The 21,902-nt window shown below is 36.7% G+C and overlaps 1 protein-coding gene across 7 annotated transcripts in view; it reads left to right on the top strand.

Annotated features, from left to right (window-relative positions):
- Nucleotides 1-21,902, top strand: part of HCRTR2 (hypocretin receptor 2) — a 101,852-nt gene that overhangs the window by 45,419 nt on the left and 34,531 nt on the right. For all 7 annotated transcript variants that reach the window (XM_084966741.1, XM_084966744.1, XM_084966745.1 and 4 more), the window contains 1 exon segment: nt 16,624-16,802. In XM_084966741.1, the coding sequence (XP_084822867.1) occupies nt 16,624-16,802 (179 nt within the window).

Below are 21,902 nucleotides of genomic sequence, written 5' to 3'. Positions count from 1 at the left end.
GCTGTGGCTGTGGTGTAAACTGGCAGCTACAGCTCTGATTCGACCCTTAGCCTGGGGACCTCCATATGCTGCAGATGTGGCCCTAAAAAGACCAAAAAAAAAAAAAAAAAAAAAAGAGAGAATAAGAACTGATAGTGCAACCAGCATTTTGGAAAATATTTTTGCAACTCCATAGTAATGGTGGTCATAGGCATACTTCGGATAGTAATCTATCCGACTCTTCAGTATGTAACTACCAGAAACGTATACACATATCCATCAAAAAGCATACACAAGAATACTAATAGGAAACTTGTTTACCATAGTCTTGAATTAAAACCAACCAATGTCCACGGATAGAAGGTAAATGGTAAGCTAATCACACATTAGAATAATATATAGCAAAGAAAATTATAGAACTGCAGCTACATATATAACACAGAATATCTCGCATAACGTAAGGGTGAGTGAAAGAGACACAAAATAACTTGTGGGATTTTCTTCCCTTTAAATAAAATTAAAAAGACATAAAGAATAGTCTATGGTGTTACAAATCAGGATATGGGTTTCCACTGGGTTACATGTTGGTAGAAGAGAAATGTGCAGAGGGCTTTGGTCATATTCTATTTCTTGGTCTCATTTAAGACCAAGTGTAGGAGTTCCTGCTGTGGCTTGGTGGGTTAAGAACCTGACTACTATCCATGAGGATGTGGGTTTGATCCCTGGCCTTGCTCAGTGGGTTAAGGATCTGGCATTGCTGCAGGTTGTGCCTAGATTGCAGATAGGGCTTGGATTTGGCATTGCTGTGGCTGTGGTGTAGGCCAGTGGCCACCACTCAGATTCAACCCCTAGCCTGGGAACTTCCATATGCTGTGGGCACAACCCTAAAAAGATTTAAAAAAAAAGACCAAGTGTACAGTTGTGTACATTTTGTTCACACTTGGTCTTGGGGGTATCTTGTCTAGTGGTATATCTGTACCTTTTTCTATATTTGTGATACTTCAATAAAAAGTAAGTTAAAAGCAATGAAAACAACAGTAGCAATAACAAATCCCATTAATAATAAGAAATAATTATTCAAACTAACATTTTAAAATAAATGCATTGATAATAACTTATTTCACTCTGTGGCATTATTTTCATATTTTTCTGATATGCCTTAACTTTAGAGTTGTTTAATTTATCAAACTTTCCCTTTAATATTTTTGAGGAACTTTGTTCAAGAAAAGCCTTATTTATTCCAAAGTCATAATGATGAGAGATTTTTTTTATCTTTTATATTTAGATTTATAATTGACCTGGAATTAACTTTTGTATAAGTGTGATATAGAATGGATATCTTATTCCATGTATATAATTTCCTTAGCACCATTTATAGAAATGGAACTTCTTTCATAATGCAGAATGATTTTCCCTTTTCCGTACATCATGAGTCCATATAAGTGTAGGTCAATTTCTCAACTTTTAATTTTGTTTTTGTGACCTCTTTTTCTTTGTGCCAGTTTATTGTACTGTTTTCTTTATTGAAGCTTTATAATAAGATTTGATAGCTGGTAGAGTGTGTTCTTTTAAACGTTTTCTTCTTCAATACCATCTTGACAATTTTGGGCCCATTGATTTTAAAATAAAATTCAAAATCAGTTTGTCAATCTCCAGCTGCCCCCCAAAAATGCTGAGGTTTTGATTGGGAATGCATTGACTCTACACAAAAATTTTAGAGAAAATTCATATCCTTACACTCTTCATTCTTTTTATATGAATATGTTATCTTTACATTTATTTTTATTATAATTATTTTTTTGTCTTTTTAGGGCTGCACCCACGGCATATGGAGGTTTCCCAGGGTAGAAGTTCAACCAGAGGTGTAGCCACCAGCCTACGCCGGGGCCACAGCAACACGGGATCCAAGCCATGTCTGCCACCTACACCACAGCTCACAGCAACACGGGATCCTTAACCCACTGAGGGAGGCCAGGGATCTAACCCGTGTCCTCATGGATGCTAGTTGGGTTCATTAACCGCTGAGCCATGACAGGAACTCCTGATTATTTTTCAATTTTTCATATTTTGTAATTTTCTATGTAGAAGTTATACATATCTCTCATTAAATTTATCCTAGATATTCAATATTTTGATGCTATTATAAAAGGTATTATCTTTAAAATTGCATTTTCTAGTTATTTATTTTTGGTTTATGGAAGCAAAATTGATTTCTATACATATGCTTTATATTTTGTATATTGATGTTGTATACTTTGTATAGAGTGTGCTACCAGCAAATGTGATGAATTCATTTAATAAGAGTAATAGTTTATCTGGAGATATTTTTCCACACCTTTACTTACAAAATTACGCCTCTATGAATAATAATAGGTTTTATTGCATTCTTTCTAACCTCTATGAATTTTATTTCTTACTTAATTGCACTGACCCCAGTGCAATGGTGAGTAGAAGTGGCCACTGGGAGAAATAATTTACTCATGTCTGATCTTTGGGGGAGAGACTCTGAGAATTAGTAAATTTTTTTGTTGCTAGAATTTCTGAGATTAGGGAAGAGATCTTCTACTCCTGGTGTGCTAAGAATTTATTTGTGGATGCTGAACGATGGCAAATGTTTTCTCTCCATTTGTTAAGAGAGCACATGAATTTGGTGCATTTTCCTGTTAATATTGAGAATTACATTGAGTGATTTCTTTACATGTTAAGACAAATTTATATTCCTGAAATAAGCCCCTAATTGGTAATGATGGATTATTCTTATTACATATCTCTAGACCTATTTTGCTGATGTTTAGTTTAAGCTTTTAGCATTCATTTTCAAAATAGTTTCTGAGATCATGGCTTTTTCTGCTGAAATATCTTTTTCAGGTCTTTGGTATTGATGTTTGTGTGGGCTCATAAAAGATTGGGAAGTATGCTCTTCATTTTAATTTTATAGGATATTTAGAAAAAATCATTTCTTTAATGTTTAGAAGAATTCAACAGTGAAGACATAAGGACTTGGAGCTTTCTTTGTGGAATTTTTTTTCCAATTATAGATTAAACTTTTTATATTGATATAAGGCACCTCAGACTTTCTTTTTCTTGTATCAATTGTGATGAGCTATAATTGTCTACTATATTTAAATTTTTAAATATAATGCCATACATTCTTAAATTCTCCACACTTTAATGTGCATAAGATGTAAAGTTCCAATTTTATTTCTGATTTCAATATTTCAATAGTAACTTCTCTTTTTTTTATTCTTCTTGGTATTAAGTTTATAATTAATTAGTATTCACAAAGAACAAACTTTTGGCTTTTTGGTTCTAGTTCTACTTATTCTTTAATTCATTATTTCTATTCTTTATTTCTTTCTACTTTCTTTAGTTTTAATGTTTTATGTTCTTTTTCTTTTAACTTTTTGAGATAAATATTTACATTACTGATTGTCAGCTTTCATTTTCTGGGAGATTCATTTTATATTTTTAAACTATAACTTAGTTTCTTTACCTGGGTTTTTAATAGTTTGTATTTTAACTGTCATTCAGTTCAAAATAATTTAAATCGTGTTGTAACTTAGTTTATACCTCAGGAGTTGTTTAGAAGTGCATTACCTAAAATTCGAACATTTGTGTGTTTTTCCCAATATTTTTGTTGAATTTATGTTTCATTCTACTAAGTTCAGTTAAGTTAACCACTATGATTTCCATACTTTCAAGATTGTTGAGACTTGCTTATATCCCAGTATATGATACATTTTTGTCCAAGTCCCATGCATACTCTGAAATAATGGGTATTCTTCAATTTGGTATACAGTATGCCAGATGGAGGTGAATCAAGATTCATAAATATACTAGGTAAAGTTTGTTCATGACATGAATCTGAAATGGATCTTGCTGTCTGTTTATCCTATCAGTTACTTAGAAAAATATAATATCCCTCTGTGATTCCTATTTTGGTTGTATCATCTTTTGCTTTGTATATTTTTGAGGCTTTGGTATTAGAATTGTTCTCTCTTCCTAGTGGATTCGTCCTTTTATTATTACAAAATTTCCCTCTTTAGCTCTAGTAAGCTTATTGCCTTAACATCTTGTCCAAATTCTGATTTTAAATTTTTTTAAATCGCCTTAAAATTTTGTCCACAATTAATTTAGCTACATCATTATTTTTTAAATTCATATTTGCACCCTTGCATTTTCCATTTTGTCACTTCCTTTCATTAAAAGTATGTTGCTTGTAAAAGCAGCATATCATTGAGTCCTTTTTTAAAAATCCTCCCAAGTAATCTTTGTTTTTCACTTGGAGTTTTAGAGTCTTTTATACGTAATATAATTACTGGTCTATTTGTTTAAATCAGTCATCTTATTTGTTTTCTTTTTGTTCCCCTTGTTCAATTTTTCTTGTCTTTTACCTTTTAATAATTAATATTCTCTCCAGTTTGGCTTGTTAAGGATTCACTTGCTCTTCTCTTAGAGATGTTCCTAGAAATGAAAACATGTCATTGACAATACAGTTTAATATAAATTAGTATTTTTAAAACTTCTTAACACTGCAATAAACCCTGCTTCTTTTTCTGCTACTCTTATTTAAACCCCACAAAATATGGTGAGGATGAAGATGTTTATTATTTTATATAGCCAATCAAAACTGATATTTATACACATTTATAATTTCCATTATTCTTTATTACTTTCTACATTTTTGTATTTTCAGCTGATCATTTTGTTTCTGTCTAACTCCCTTTAGTTTTTTCTTTGGTTTGGGAATGTTGTGGACAAATTTCCCCAGTTCTTGTTTGTCTGAAAAGTACTTTATTTTGTTTTTATTTATCAAGTATATTTTCATTAAATATGCAATTCTAGATTATTGTTAATCTCAGCATGCTGAAGATGATGTGTTTTATCATTCCAATTTTTTTCTTTTGAAAATTTAGCTGTCAATCCCATTATGATACATTAATGTTGATGCAGTTTTTACATGAATTAAGATTTTTCTCTTTGTTACTGGTTTTCAGCACCTTTACTAAAATGTAACTGCACATAGTTTTCACTTACATTTGTCCTGGTTTAGATTTATAACACTTCTGATATCTGTGGATAGTTGCCTTTTTTTTTTTTTTCTGGTAAAATGGAGTGCACCTATCATAAATTTGGCACTTAAGTGCAGGGTTACATTTATTCCTGTAATATCTCATATTGTATTTCCTCCAATGCTCCAGCCTGGTAAGAATGCTATGGAACCTAAAATATTAACTATATCTCTCAGCTTTGGGCCATCTTCAAATTTAATGAATATGTTCTTCTATTCCATCTTTTAAGTAATTTCTGAAAGATTGAACAGGAGTTCCCTGGTGGCCTAGCAGGTTAAGGATCCCACGTTGTCACTGCTAGAGCTCAGGCCACTGCTGTGGTGCAGGTCCAGTCCCCAGCCTAGGAACTTCCATACACTGTGGGAGTGGCCAGAAAAGTAAAAACAAAAATAATTTTTAAAAACTAAAAAAAGGTAGAACAATAAGTGATATGCAATATTGATAAATTACTCACATTAATTTGGAATGAGGTCTCTAGTGATATGTCAACATGACTCTGGCTTTTCATTAACTTAAAAAATTATTGGATAATATCTCTCCTTGGCCAAGATATTTTTCAGTATTGTTTCTGCCTCATTTTACTTCTCACATATTGAGAATCCAGTTACATGTGTTTTAGAATTTGAATCATGTATTATTCATATTATTTCTGCATTTTCAATTTTTTTTTCTCTTTGTTGTTTCGTTTGGATACCTTTCTATTAGCCTGGATAGTTCTAGAGGGTGGCTCTCTCTATCTGACCTTCTGTTGAATTTACAGTTAACACATTTTTAAATTCTACAATTTCCCTTTAATATTTTTCAATTACTTATTAATAGTCTACCAAATATCACAACATTTCTTGAATTTATTAATCCAATTATTTTTAAATTTATGAAAGACGTATTCTTTTCTATTCCTATAGACTTTGGTCTTGTAGTATTTCTTTCTTGTCTGCCTGACACTTTTTTTATTGAATGAGTGACAGCTCATACACAACCTTGTAGAAATCATTTGATAGTCTAGATAACATTGTGTTCTCTTGCAGAGAATTTGCTTTTGCTTTGGCAGGCAGTGAATGTTGAGACAGAAGAACCTCTATCCAATCAGGAAGTGAAGATATTTGAAACTGGGCTACATACTTCAGGAGCACTGGTCTCCTTCAGGCTCATCTCTACCAGCATTTGCTCTTTGGGGTTGCTGCTGAAAGCCAGGGTTGCTTACTTAGTTGATAGACCTGGAGCTCCAGCTATTGCTCTCTGTTCAGTAAGACTGTTCATGTTCCTGCTTAGCTTCTCATATTATTGGCTGCTACATTTTATTCTCAGTCATTAGCTGGTGCTTGCCAACTGCCAAAAGCTTTGAGATGGAAAGAGGTGCTGAATGTCAGACAAATATCTATCTTCTTTCCTTTTCTCCAGCATACAAACCTTTCAAGTCTTTTTTGCTTTGGAAGCTTTCCGATGTTGTAAAGAGATGTGTGACACTCCTAGTTATTTTAGATGGGAGGTTCTCTCTGCAACAAGTCGATCTGTCCTAACTAGAAATGTAAACTGTTTCGTAATAGTAAAACCATTTTTACTATTCAGAACTGTAATATTTAACACTCGGAGGAATATTGGCATTATTTGGATATTTGCCAGCCAAGATTATCTGGCTGAAATTGCACAGTTCTCTGGATATGACTTAGGTCTTTCCCTTCTTACTCTACCTATTGGTTGATCTTTTCCTTACTCAACCAGCTTTAACCACTATTGCTATTCTGATGAATCCCAAATATATGCCTGTAACTGAACTATATCTCCTGAAATACAGACCCATAAATCCAAATGCCAAATGGATACTGACTGTAAGGTAACTCACAAGTGTTTCAAACTCACATATACAAAATGGAATTTCTCATCTTCTATCCCTATTTCCAAATGAAACTGCCTCATTCTCCTTTATTTCATAGCTCCGTGGGCAATATGCTCTTCTCCACAACTGCCAAGCAATGTACCTGGTAATTATCCTCAGTCCTTCTTGACTCATCCTCATATCTAATCCCTCACCATGGCCTCATAGTCCAAGCTTATTATTTCTAGATATCATTTATTTTTTCCCATTCTTTTGACCTTACTTTATTTCCTTGATATTCTAAAAAGTCTCAAAATTGGTCCCTTTGCTTCCTTTAAGAGCATATATGATTCCCACATTTCCTCCGTCATCTTTGAGAAATTGAGAGTCTTGTCACTCTGTTGCTTAAAATTTTTCATGGATCCTCTCCAATCACTGGGATCAAGTCTAAATGATATAGATGCATTTCATGATCCATGAGTTGAATACGAAGTAAAGACAAAATATACAAAAATGAAAAAAAAAAAAACCAGAAATTTTAGTATGGAAAGCAGGAAAGAGCCAAGAACCAGAGTTACAGCTTTGGAAATTAATCTCTAAGACATGAGAACTGAAGCTATGAAAGTAAATTATAGCAAAGAAGGAAAGGGCATAGAAGAAAAAGACAAAAAGGATCAAAGATATATATGGAGTGAAAGAGAGAACATGTTTCTACAAAGGAGGGCAAACAAATAAGTTCCTTGAAGGCAGTACGATCCCCAGAAGTCAAGTGCCAGGGAAGGATAACTTACCTCCGTGTGCTAATTAGTGCGAAAGGGCCAAAGACAAGAACTAACCACATGTCCCTAGAGATTAGCTCTGGGGACAGGGTAGGGATCCAGATGCAGTTTTGAGAGGCTGCCCTGGGAACAAGCTATTGTAGTGATCTACCTGTAAAGAGTGAAAAGACATGGGTAACCAAGACGTTGACACCTCCTACCCCAGACAAATTCCTCTGGCGTCTACCGGATGTAGCCATTAATAGAACTGTGAATGTTAAGACCATGGAGCATTCCTCCTACTCAGGGATACCTGTTAACATCAATGCTGCTGTGGTCTCTGGCAGTTCCCATAGAGAGACCTGGTGCCCTGAGCCCCTCCTTTGCCACTCATAGACAGAGGGAGTCAAGCCCAGCTTCCCAGTTTCCTCCCTGAAGAAATCCCTTGCATTTCTGTTTTATAGCATTCTTCTGTGTATTTTTCTCCTGGCACATTTTTGCCCATGTGAAGTTATTGCCTTTCTAAATGCCTTCCCAGACAATTTATTAACTGTGCTCTCTTTATTATTCCCCATACGTCCCCCCTGCTATCAACATGAGAGTTCCTGCCTATGTTAAAATAATGAGCTGGTGCCAATGAGAACAAATTTGTTAAATTGTAGACATTTACGTTTTCTTGCACTAACTTAGATATATTCAAAGCATTGTTGTCTGTGCTTATATAGTAACTTTTTGAAAGTTTGCTTTCTCTTAATATTAGATAACCTTGGCGGGGGTGGGGGGAGGAAGGAGAGCATATTTCACACCACAGATGTGCTTCTTGGTAGTGTTGAATCTGTCAGACTTTGCAAGAAAAAGAGTGACACCTCTGCCCACAGCTCTTCTGAGCACAGACAGGGAGGTTCATAGACAACCTTGCCCAAGTGTAGGTGGAGATGGGAGATTGAGTCAGGAATTATGGCGCATTAGCCCGGGAAGAGAAGGAAGCAAAACTGAAAATAGGAAGGAGTGCCAACACTAGGGAGGAGGGGTGAAATGGAGATGAGAAAAAGGAAAGTAACTCAGGATTTCATGAAGACTTTGTTTTACTCTAGGAGGACCCACCCATAGTCGATTTCCCTGTGCCTTAAATCTATACGCTGCAATGACTCTGGATTACTCCATCCTTGCTTTCAAGAGAGATACCCCATGGCAGTTAAATATATGCTCTCTTCTATGTGTCTTCAATTGCTTTTCTGTTGTTGTTTTTCATTTAGAAAACTAGTTTTAGTTCATCTCATTTATTTGTATTTAATTTAAAAGATGTTTAAAGACGTTATTTTATTCATTCTATTCTTCCTTAAAGATTCTTTTTGGTCTAGAAAATCCCATTTGAAACAAATATATTTATTTATACATTATAAAGAGCATTTCAATTGATTTAATGTTTGAAACTCACCTCTGGCAACAGGGGTAAGCAGTTTCAAAGGCTTTCACTGACACTTTGTGGCAAAACATGGAACTACAGTATTTTTGGAAGTTGTTTATTTTATATGTATGATAAAATATGTTTATTTTATATGTGTGATATAAAAATAATAATCAAGACTATTACAATTAGAATGAATGAGCAATGAGGCCCTACTGCCTAGCACAGGGAACTGTATCCAGTCTCTTGGGATAGAATATGATGCAAGATAATATGAGGAAAAGAATGTATGTACATATGTATGACTGAGTCACTATGCTATACAGCAAAGTTAATGCATCCCTGTAAATTAACTATACCCAAATCAAAATAAATGTGGTTTTAAAAATCAAGGAATTGTCATTTTATATATCTATATACATACATATGTACATTAAATAAAGAACAGTCAAGAAATTGAATAACCGTTTAAGATAATCTCTAAATTACAATATCACAACCTACTACAAACAATACTTTGATTTCAGAAAGAAATTTAAATTATACCTAAAAAAACATGCTTTGCTATCTTTAATAGCCATTAATGTATTGGCACTGCACTATATTTGAAAAATTGTGTTTTCTTTTTTATTGTATTTTTAATTTTTTGTTTTTTTAGGGCTGCACCTGCAGCATAAGGAAGTTCCCAGGCTAGGGATGGAATCGGAGCTACAGCTGCCGGCCAACGCCACAGCCACGCCAACAACAGATCCGAGCTGAGTCTTCAACCTACACGAGAGCTCATGGCAACGCTGGATACTAACCCACTGAGCAAGGCCAGGGATCGAACCTGCGTTCTCATGGATACTGGTCAGATTTGTTTCCCCTGAGTCATGACGGGAACTCTGTGTTTTCTTTCATTATTTCAGCTATTAACAAGTTTTTTAAAAAATCATAAAATGACCAATTAGATTGTCCCTTGGCATCTTCATTCTCTGTTAAAGATTTTTGAGGAACATTATTATTGGTTCAAAATGTTATTTCCCAAATTATTGTTTATTTTTTCAATGAAAATGATTTTTTTAATTGTGACAAATACACAGAATTGAAAATTTACCTCTTTAACCATTTTTAAGTGTACAGTTCTTTGGCAGTAAGCATATTCATATTGTTGCACAGCCATCGCCACTAAATATCTCCTGACTTTTTTCATCTTGCAAAACTATAATTCTTTTGACTTAATAACAGCTCATTCTCCCCTCCTCCCAGGCCCTGGCAACCACCATTCTCCTTTCTGTTTTAAGGGATTTGACCACTCTAAGTACTTCGTATAAGAAGAATCATACAATCACTGTCATTTTGTATCTGGCTTATTTTGCTTCGCGTAATATCCATATCTGGGTGAATGTTAAAAAATCACTTTGAAAATATTTAAACTCACCTGAAACATTTAGGAGAGATCTTTTTCGAGATGCTCAGTAAGATACCAATTACATACCATGCACAATCTCCTCTTGATAGCATATATCTATTATTAGACCTAAGCATACACTTAATAAGAGATGCAGTCTCACCAGCAGATTAACAGCATATCGCTTAGTTTACATTTTTCCAAGTGCAAGGATTGATTTGAGAGAAACTCTGTCCCTGTGTAGTCTGATAGATATTAAAACAAAAGCCAGTTCACCATAAGTGCAGATTAAAATTGCAAAGATTGGGTCAATTTGCTGCACCACAGAAATTGAAGAAACATTGTAAATCAACTATATGTTAATTTAAAAAAAGCAAATTTTAAAATTTAAAAAAGAAATATGCCTAGTCAGAATTGAGATGTGCTATAGTGTAAAATACAACCAGATATCAAACACTTGGAAAGTATCTCAAAATTTTAATATTGATTACATTTGAAATTATGCTATTTTCAATATATTGAATTCCAGAAAATATATAAACAAGATTTTTAAAAATCCCAAAGACCCTTTTATACTAATATATTCTTTTCCCATTTGAAAGTCAGTTTAATCTTTGGCCCATCCAATAACAGGCAAAGGGGTCAGGTCATTTTTGAAGAGAGTATCTTTATATTATGCTTTAAATCCCTCCCTGCATCACAGGTGGCAGATGTTCTCATATGGCTGAGGAATTACATTCCATCTGTCAGTCCTGCAGAGAAAAAAATGGGAGCTCTGTATCATCGGATTCTTACAGAAGTGAAGATGGGGGGTGAAAGAGCAAGGGATAAATGGACTTTTATCTTCTTGGCCCCTCTGCATCTCAAATATCTCTATTTCCATCAAGTTGGAATTGCCTTCCAGCTGCATCCCCATCTCCTGCTATCTCCTTTCTCCCTTCTGTGCCCAGCTACTCCTCATGTGTTGCTGGTTAATGCAGGCAGATTTGTAACTGCAGCCTAACCACAAACTAACTTTAATATTGGTGTATCATGACCAGTTGGGGAACTGATTTCAAAAACAGTACCACGCTCATGGTCTTGCAATATCGGAGGCTCATCAAGAGGACAGTATATGGAGAATTGAGATCCAAGAAAATAATTGGCAGGCAACTAAGTTTTCTGTCAAATGTCAGGCTTTACTCAAAAGGAATGAAGAAAAGAAATGCTCTGTCGACTTGGGTTTTTTTCCTCCTTTTAAAGAACCTCCTGGGTAGATTGCTATACCAATGGCAGCAACACAGGTACGCTGATGAACAAGTCAATTTCATGAATATTTATTTGTTGCAAAGTAAGTTCTGGGCAGTGTTTGTGTTGGGAGGAAAGCTGTAAAAACCAAGTAGAGTAAGAGAAAGAAAAATCCCAGGTCTAAATGAAAAAGAGCCTTGTACCAGTTGGGAAAATACAAACACTAATAATAATCCATAACTTTAGAATGTGATTACCAGGAAAGGTATAAGAAGTAACATGGTTTTTGAAAGGGAATAAGTCATCTTGAGTTAAGCTAATTCAGTGAAATTTTGCGAAACAAATTTTTTGTTTGACTGGTTTGGTTTTGTTTCTTGGTTTTATTTATTTATTTATTTGTTTGTTTATTTATTTATTTATTGGTAGCATTTAATTAGTTGAAAAAGGGGTTGAAATGGAATGTGGTCATTTCTAAAAAGGAACTGCATTGCGTTAGCAATAGCATGGGCATACAAAGTGAGATAACACACTGATTTCCTAGAGGTTCTAGAGGGTGGGGTGACCTCCCACACACCCCAGGGCTGAGGGGTTGTGACCATCACCCAGCTGAGCTCAGAGAACAAAGCATCAAGCCACAGACGATAATTAAATCTTAAAATGTTATGGAATTTGCTCTGCTGCATTGAAAACTTACTTTGGACCAGTGACCTCTTTTACTTCCAATTTCTCCAGTTTAAATTGGAAATGCCACTCTTTCCTTACCCCATCATTGCATTTCAGAAATAGGTAACTTGTTTTCTAGCTTTCACTGTCTCACAGATGGAGAGGAACTGTACCCTGGGAAGGACCATACCCCAAATCTCACCCATTCTTGACTTAGATGAGATTTGGAATTTAGAGTTGATACTGAAATAGGTTAAGAATTTGAAGGGCTGTCAAGAGAGTGAACTACTGTCTTTTGCATGTGGGAAGAACATGGGGGCCCAGGGGCCGACTATTGTAGGTTGTGTACCCCCCAAAATATGCTAAAGTGTTAACCCCCATATATCCACGTGTGATCTTATTTGGAAATGAGGTCATTGCAGATATGATTAGTTAAGATGAATCATACTGGAGTATGGTTAATATATTATAATCCAGTACACTGGGGTCCTTATAAGAAGTTGGCCAAGTGAGTACAGAGAGGCAGGAGAATGCCATGGGACTATGGAAGCAGAGATTGGAGTCACAGGCTACATCCCAAGGGGTTAAAGAAGGCCATATTTGCCAGCAAACTACAAGAAGCCATGAGAGAGGCAAGAAAGGATTGCCCTACCGATTTCAAAGGGAACTGGGCTCTGCTTGATTTTGGACTTCCAAGTCCCTAGAGTTGTGGGACAACAAGTTTATGTTGTCTTGAAACACCCAACCTGTGGTACTTTTTTAATGCAGCCCTGGGAAACTGATATAGGTGCAATGTAGAAAAAGAGAGATAAGGTTATTCCTTGAGTTCTGGGAAAGAATAAAGAACCCATGGTGAGGCCACTATGGGGAACAATAGGAGGTTCCTTAAAAAACTAAAAATAGAACTGGTGTATTATCCAACAATCCCAATCTTAGACATACATCCAGGAAAAACTATAATTCAAAAAATATACATGTGCCTCGATGTTCATGTTGCAGCACTGTTTACAGTAGCCAAGATGTAAAATCAACCTAAATGTCCATTGACAGAGGAATGGATAAAAATGTTTTTGTGTGTGTGTGTGTGTGTGTGTGTGTGTGTGTGTGTGTGTGCGCGCACGCAACTGTATGAATATATATCATATATAGTGAATCACTTTGCAGTACACCTAAAACTGACGCAATTATGTACATCAACTATACTTCAATTTTAAAAAGCAGTATAAATAAATAAATAAATAAGTAACCCCTGAACAGAACTGAAAGGGAAACAGATATGGATTCAACATGAACTTGCTAGTGGTTACGGTCACCACAAAAATGAAGTCAAGGGCTTAAGCAAGTCATAAATCCCCTGCTATTAAGGATGTTCCGACAAGATGAATCAGGAATGTTGCAGAGGTGACTGATGCATCAGATAGCAAACTGAAGGCTCTCCAACTCCAGAATTCTATGAACTACATTAAAGCCCTGCCAAGGAGAGATTGGCAGCTGCCTTTTACCTCCTGCTTCAATAGTAAATAGCAGTACAAGAGAACAGCATGCATGGTGAGTAAGATTAAATCTAAGCTCGGCATTTAGCAGCTGTTTGTCCTTAGGTGGGTCCATAACCTCTCCAGCCTCAGTTTCCCACACATTAAACAGGGATATTAACAGTAATGATTTCTTAGTTTTATTATGAAGATTAAACTAGTTAATAATTTAAATCACTTAGAACAGAACCTGGGCCATAGTAAGTCCTTACAGAAGTGTGGGTCGCAGATCTACTTGCTCTCACGTTGGTTAGACTTAATAATACATCAGCGTTGAACTCCCATCTCTACCATCCTCATCTCTAAAATAGGGAAAATTGGGAGTCAAACTAAAACTGATTGTATTTTTTTCTTTTGTTTTTAGGGCTGCACCTGTGGCATGTGGAAATTCCCAGGCTAGGGGTCGAATCGGAGCTGCAGCTTATGGCAACATTGAATCAGAGTTGCAGCCTATGGCAATGCCTGATCCTTAACCCACTGAGGAAGGTCAGGGATTGAACCTACACCCTCATGGACATTGTCAGGTTTTAACCTGCTGAGCCACAACATGGACTCCAGAACTGACTGTATTTTTTAAGTCTCGTTCTCTTTTCTCAATCCAAAATTGCACCATTCAGACCAATTATTGACCAAATATCAGAAATGTGATACTTTTGTCAATCTTCTCATAACCAGCCATGATAATGTGTTAGTCACCTGCTAAGATGGGTCTGTGCTTGTGTGTGTGTGTTTATGTTTCCAGTGTTTCTGAGAAACAAATGGTTCAGCAGCAGCATTTTCAGACAATAAAGACTACATTCACCCTAAGAGAGCTCACTCAAGTTTTTGGTACTTTTGTGCTGGAGCTAGAGGAAGATGTGAAGTTTTCAAATTTAATTCCTCAGAAATTCAGGTTCTTCATTAAATTAGCATCCGTGGTTAACAGAAGGGTATTTTTCAGCATATGGAACTCATAATAACTGGTGCATAATTGTCAAAAAGAAATCCTCACTCAGTGACTTAAATTTAACAAGATGTGCTTTTATGTCTTCACAGCATAAGGTTACTAATCACTGCATCATTTGGGGTGCATAGGTGACAGCACTGACAGGTTAATGATACACCAGGTAAATTCAGTTACTTTCAGTGAAGCAAACCCATCAAGAGATGTGGGTAGCCGTGCATATTGTACAGTGCCTAACCTATATCATTCTGGAACCAGTGATTATGTAATCTTTGGGTTCATCAGACAGAGGGAGGATGGAGAATCAAGGAACAAGATGTTCTTTCCATAAAAAGCAGCTGAGTGAGAAGTACAACTTTTGAACATAGAGATACATTGAGGCACAGTGAGGACGCCTTGGCTATGAATGTATTGAAAAGAGAGAGGATTGAGTTTCTAGGATTTGTATGTGCTTTTTTATAACTTCTTCATATTTGCAAAACAAGTCAACCAGTGGGGTGCAAAGACCAGCTCTTCACTGTTTAAGTCCAGTTGTAAACATGGTTCTTTGCTTTATGAGCCATTTGTCTTCAAAGAGGTACCAGGAAATCCCTGTGTTTCAGTGACCTCATATATACAACTTGAGTAACGGTGTCTTCTCTTGGGATAATCATTGAGATTAAAGGACCTAAGGATATAACCATCCACCTCAGTATTTGGCAGCAATAGGGACTTTTGTCTTTTGTCTTTAAACCTCTTCATCTCTTAAAAGTCCCAAAGGCAAAGTTTGGGACCAGATATAGGTCGAGGCCATGGGTGAGGCAAACACTGTACTTCATTGAAAAAGAGCAAGCTCCCCATTCATCTTAAATCAGTAACTATTTCTTGAGTATCTACTACATGCTGACCCCTGAGGGAACAGAACAACAAATCTAAGGATGTTCTTTAACGTCTGGAAAACAAAATTCGAAAATCAAGTAAAAACAAACACAGTTTGATGATCCATTGAGAAATGTCTTCCAAGGTAAATGAACTGATTTTAAGCATATATTCATCATTCATACAGATTGACTAATTCAGTGGAAACACAGCACAGCAAGCACTAAAGAACTAAATAGTATTTCGTCATCACTACCAATTTTCTTTTTTTCTTTCTTTTTTTTTTTTTTCGTCTTTTGTCTTTTTAGGACCACACCTGGGGCATATGGAGGTTCCTAGGCTAGAGGTCAAATCGAAACTATAGCTGCTGGCTACAGCCACAGCCACAGCAATCCAAGTCACATCTGCGACCTATACCACAGCTCTCAGCAACACCAGATCCTTAACCCACTTAGCACGGCCAGGGATGGAACCTGCATTCTCATGTCCTCATGGATACTACTTGGGTTCGTTAACCACTGAGCCATGATGGGAACTCCTTCTTTTTTTTTTTTTTTTTTTTTTGTGTGCCAATTTTCTTCATTTAGTTACTACCTTGAGTCTGTCCAGCTTGCTGTTACAAGGACCATAAAGCGAGGGGTTTATAAGCAACGGAAATTTGTTTCTCACAGTTCTGGAGGCTGAAAAGTCCAAGATCAAAGCTCTGGCAGATTCAGTATCTGGTGACAGCCCATGTCCTGGCTCCTAAGCAGCAGATTTTTGCTGAATCCTCCCATGGTAGAAGGGTGAACAATCTGCATTCCTTTTATAAGGACTTAATGCCATTCGCAAGGGCTCCACCTTCATCAACTAATCGCCTCCCAAAGCCCAACCTCCTAAGACCAGCAAGCTGGGGTCAGGGTCTTAATATATGAATTTCTGGGGGGTACAAGCATTCAGTCCATAACAGTTCCTATTCCTTTTTCTTTCCAAACTAGTTTGTGTGGCCGTGTGGAAGAACCACCACATGAGGACGGTGACCAATTACTTCATCGTCAACCTTTCTCTGGCGGACGTGCTGGTGACCATCACCTGCCTCCCAGCCACGCTAGTGGTGGACATCACGGAGACCTGGTTCTTCGGACAGTCCCTCTGCAAAGTGATTCCTTACTTACAGGTAATTGCTTTCCACATGTTTTTGGTTCAAACACAGAAACTACCCAAAAAGTCATCTTTGATTAGAGTATGGCCCAATGGCAAATTATCTACTGAACTAATAAAGAAATAGAGTTGCCTATGACATTAACAAACTTAAGGAAAATAATACTAGAGACTTTCTGGGGAAACAGGGTAAGTTCTGTATAAAAATAAAGCATCAGAATCCTCAAGTCATCAATAGATGCTGCACAAACCTTCTACATCGTTGACCTCTAATTTTCTGGTTATAGAATAAGGTGCTTGAATGAAGGAATGATTGGGCCTTTCCCAGTCCAAGTAACTGATGACCATCTGCTTTTATAAGTAGTCTCATTTAATACTGAGAAACTAAGAGCTGTCTGATCAAAACAGTGCAGCGAACAGGTTTTAGTCTAAGTTCTGAATTAAACTACCAGGTTTGGAATCTCTGTTCTGCCATTGCCCAATTGTATGCTACTGAGGCAAAGACATAAGCTCTTTGAGATACACTTCTTTTAAAAGATTACTTATTTTAATTATCGCTATTATTGCTGGAATTTGGCCTCTGCTCACCAGTGCCAAATAGAAAGGTGGAGACAGAGTTTTGGGTGAAGAAGAAAAAGATAGCTCTATTGTTTTGCCAGCCAAAGGGAGCCACAGCAGGCTAATGCTTCAAAGAGATGTCCCCCTTGGAAAAGACTGGGAGTGAAAAATAGGGCCATTGATAAGGACCAAGATAGATGGGAGCTTGCATTGTTTTTCAAGCTAGTGTTTGTGTGGTCCCAGGATTGGTTCTGAAATGAAGAATGCTTCATCAGCATCTTCCATTTGTTGGGGGTTTCAGTTCTGTGGAAGAACTCAAAAGTATTGTTATCCATATTCCTTGAGGAGGAACCAGGACCCTGACTCAAGGCTGTGCTATTGTCTCTTGACTGCTCCTCCCTGGTCTCTGTATCCCCTCCCTTTCCTGATTAGCAACTGTTGGAACCTACTTTTTGGAACTCAAAGAAAGTCATGGAGGCCAAAGCCTGTTCTCAAAAAACAAGAAATAAGGGATACATAGAAGCTTGTGTGCTCAGGAGCCCCTCAGGGCCCTGCTGTTTCATTATCTCAGGTGGTTGTGGTGCTCCTTTACTTAATTTATATAAGCCACTTTGCATAGGGATTACTCTCTGCAAAACTGTGACCTTATAAAGACACAGTATGTTCTCAATAAACATCAATCCTCATCATCTTCCTCAGATGTTTTATTGCTCTGTTCCGAAAGCAGATTTTGCTAGAACTAGTTCCACTGTAAGAAATTAAGAGCAGGGAGTTCTCATTATAGCACAGTGGAAATGAATCCAACCTAGTATCCAGGAAGATTCAGGTTCAATCCCTGGCCTCGCTCAATGGGTTAAGGATCTGGCATTGCCGTGACCTGTGCTGAGGTCACAGACGCAGCTCAGATCCTGTGTTGCTATGGTCGTGATGTAGGCCAGCAGCGGTAGCTCCAGTTCGACTCCTAGTCTGGGAACTTCCATATGCTGTGAGTGAAGCCCTAAAAATGCAAAAAAAAAAAAAAAAAAAAAAATTAAGACCAAATACTTTCAGAGAGTAATTTTCTTTTTTTTTTTCTTTTTTTTTTTTTTGGCTTTTTGCCTTTCCTTGGGCTGCTCCTGCGGCATATGGAGGTTCCCAGGCTAGGGGTCAAATCGGAGCTGTAGCCGCCTACACCAAAGCCACAGCAACGTGGAATCCGAGCAGCATCTGCAATGTACACCACAGCTCACAGCAACACCGGATCCTTAACCCACTGAGCAAGGCCAGGGATCGAACCCACAACCTCATGGTTTCTAGTCAGATTCATTAACCACTGAGCCACGACGGGAACTCCGAGAGTAATTTTCTGATTGATATTTTGATGACTCTAAAATCTTTAAACATTTTTCCAAAGCTGATGTCCACAGTCATGGTACTAAAACACATGGATTTCCTTTAGCAATTGGACAGTGAGTGGAATGGTGGCCACTCTCTACTGGTTCCCATGACCATCCTCCACCCCCTCCCCCAAGTTCTTATTCTATCTAGTCTCCCAGATCGTATCATAGTATTTTCAGGAAATGAAAATATGCCCCAATGATGACAAGCTGGAGCACAGGGAATAATTGAATCTAGACACAGATCTTACACTTTTCAGATAAATGGACTCAAAATGGATCATTGGCCTAAAGGCAAAATGCAAACTATGGAAAGTCTAGAAGATAAAACAGGAAAAAGGCTAAATGATCTTGGACATATTGATGACTTTTAAAATATAACAACAAAGGCATGATGCTTGAAATAAATAATTGATAAGCTGACCTCATTAAAATTAGAACTTCTGTTCTGCAAAAGTCAATGTAAAGGAAATGAAAAGACAAGGCACAGACTGAGAGAAAATATTTTCAAAAGACACACAGTTATCTAATATATACAAAAAGTTGTTAAAACTAAACAATATGGAAGCAAACAATTGGATTAAAAGAAGGTGAAAGACCTTAACAAACACATCACCAAAGAAGACATACAAGTGGCAAAGAAATATTTGAAAAGATGCTCCTCATGGTATATCGTCAGTGAAATGCAAATTAAAACAATGATATACCACTCTATACCTTTTAGAATGGCTAAATTCTGGAACACTGACAATACCAAAAGCTGACAAGGACGTGGAGCAAGAAACAAGTAACTCTCCTTAAGCATTGGTGGTAATGCAAAGTGTTACAGCCACTTTTCAGGACAGTTAGGTTTTGGGGGGAGTTTTGTTTGTTTAAAAAACTAAATATAGTGCCAACATACAATCCAGCAATTGCATTCCTTGGTATTTACTCAAAAAAGTTGAAAATTTATATCCACGCAAAAACTTACATGCAAATATTTATAGCAGTTTTATTCATAATTACCAAAACTTGAAAGTAACCTAGACGTCCATTAGTAGATGAATGGACAAATAAACTGGAGTACAACCAGACAATAGACTGTTATTCAGTGATTAAAAGAAATGAGTTATCAAGCCATGGAAAGACATGGATAAATATGAAATACTTAGTACTAAGTAAAAGAAGCCAATTTGAAAAGGCTATGTACTGCATAATTCCAATAACAGGACATTCTGAAAAAAGGACAATACTATGGTGACTGTAAAACTATGAGTGGTTGCCCCCGGTTGGAAGAGATGAACAGGAAGAGCACAGAGGACTTTGAAGGCAGTATAATGTATAATGGTATAATACTGGATATATGTCCTTATACATTTGTCCAAATTCATAGAACATAGAACACAGAGAATGTATTGATTATGAGGTACCAATGTAAGGTCACCAGTTGTATCAAATATACCACTTGGGCGAGGTGTGTTGATAATGGCAGAGGCTAAGAGGCAACAGGGGGTTTACAGAAATCTCTGTACCTTTCCTGCAATTTTGCTGTGATCTTAAAAGTACTCCAAAAAATAACATCTTAATAAAAACAAAAGTTGAGGGAGACCACAAACAGCCCATTCCTAGAAGATATATTAATTAGGCTTTGGGGATCTGTACTGTTACAAAGAGATTTTTAGCTCACCAGTTCTTCAATGACCTGTTATCAAGAGAAGCAACAATTTTTGACATCAGACATCACTGATAGAATAGTAGGTGGAAAATGCCAGGGAATTTATAAGTTTCATTGCAAACATGAAGTTTAACTATAAGGTTAGTTTGTGTCAATCACCTAAAAACCATGAGTGGGTTGCAAAAATAAACTATAGTACATTGAGCAACAGAGGAAAATATCCCCTTGCTAGGGAGAAGGGGGGAAACCAGTAAGCGAGGGAATTTATGGTGTTTGCATGGAGAGACTGAGAAAATCATAAGTACCAGAGAAATCTAATATCTCACCATGTCTGTGGTAGTTTCAGCAAATTTTTCTTGGTTCCAGTAACCACCCCTGGGGAAACTAGGGAAACCTCTTCTGTTTCAAGATGGCTTAATTTGCCCAAAATCTTCAATTGGCTGAGATAATATTTCATGCTCTCTCTACAAACCAAAAGATGTCATAACGGAGAGTTGGGTGATGGGGTAGAGTGCATTACCCTGCAGTAGGTGCAGCCCTGCTCCAGTTCACAGTGATACCTTTGTATAGACTAAGTATTTTAGATTCTCCTAGGTGGATTCAAGGACAGACTGAAAGCAATGTGTAACCAACGAATGATGCAGGGCTTGGGTCTTCCTTAATGTTTGTCACTGACAGTATTCTTTTGAGCAGCACAATTTAAGTCTTACAGTTGAAAGATCTTCATCTCTTGACAATATCACTCTGCTTCTCTATAAACTGTGCCCAGTTTAGTCAACTCTTCAGTTGATCCTTCTCTCTATAGGCCAAGGAGAAAACTGTTGATAACCACAAGATCTGAATCAGATGGAAAAGACTAGACCCATTCATTACTTCATTCAACACAACTTCTTTCCTTTTTTTCTCTAATGGCTGCACCTAAGGCATATGAAAGTTCCTGAGCCAGGGATTGAATCTGAGCCCACAGCTATGACCAAGCCACTGTAGTCAGAGGCTTAAACCACCCCACCACAATGGGCACTCTCAGCAGAGTTTCTTGATGGAAAGTGATAAATGCACAAAAATATTGGCATACTAGTAAAACGTGTATCTCTAAAATTCTCTCAATATTTATCACAAATTTCCATAGAATTTTCCCAAATAGAACAAATAGTGCCAGTGTGCAATAAGCCAATCATTTAGATTTGAGTAGATGTTTTTTTTTTTTTTCTCCTTAGTTGTGATGTTCTGAAACTGATGGTCCCTGATATGATGCTTATGCCTTACTGAGTATTTAAAAACATATACAAAAGTCCCAGTCAAATTTTAAGGTTATTTGGTTGCATTTAAGATGGATAGCTTTGGGCATTTACTAACGTCCTATTATTTATATGTTCTTTTTCTTTTAAATACAATTTAATACCACCTTTAGATTTATGAATACGACTAGCAAATTCTCATAAATATTTTTTAAAATCTTGCAAATACCATCAAACTTAGCCAAATAATTAAAATGACTTACCTTTTTGTTTTTTCTTGCCACTCTCAT

This window comes from Sus scrofa, chromosome 7, assembly GCF_054392235.1.
Source record: "Sus scrofa isolate SSC_HxYL_T2T_F1_AM1 chromosome 7, Sscrofa_HxYL_maternal_Yorkshire_Landrace_v2.0, whole genome shotgun sequence".
In the NCBI taxonomy this organism is placed as follows: Eukaryota; Metazoa; Chordata; class Mammalia; order Artiodactyla; family Suidae; genus Sus; species Sus scrofa.
The sequence above is the reverse complement of the archived record's forward strand: the minus strand, read 5'-3'. Positions and strand labels throughout refer to the sequence as shown.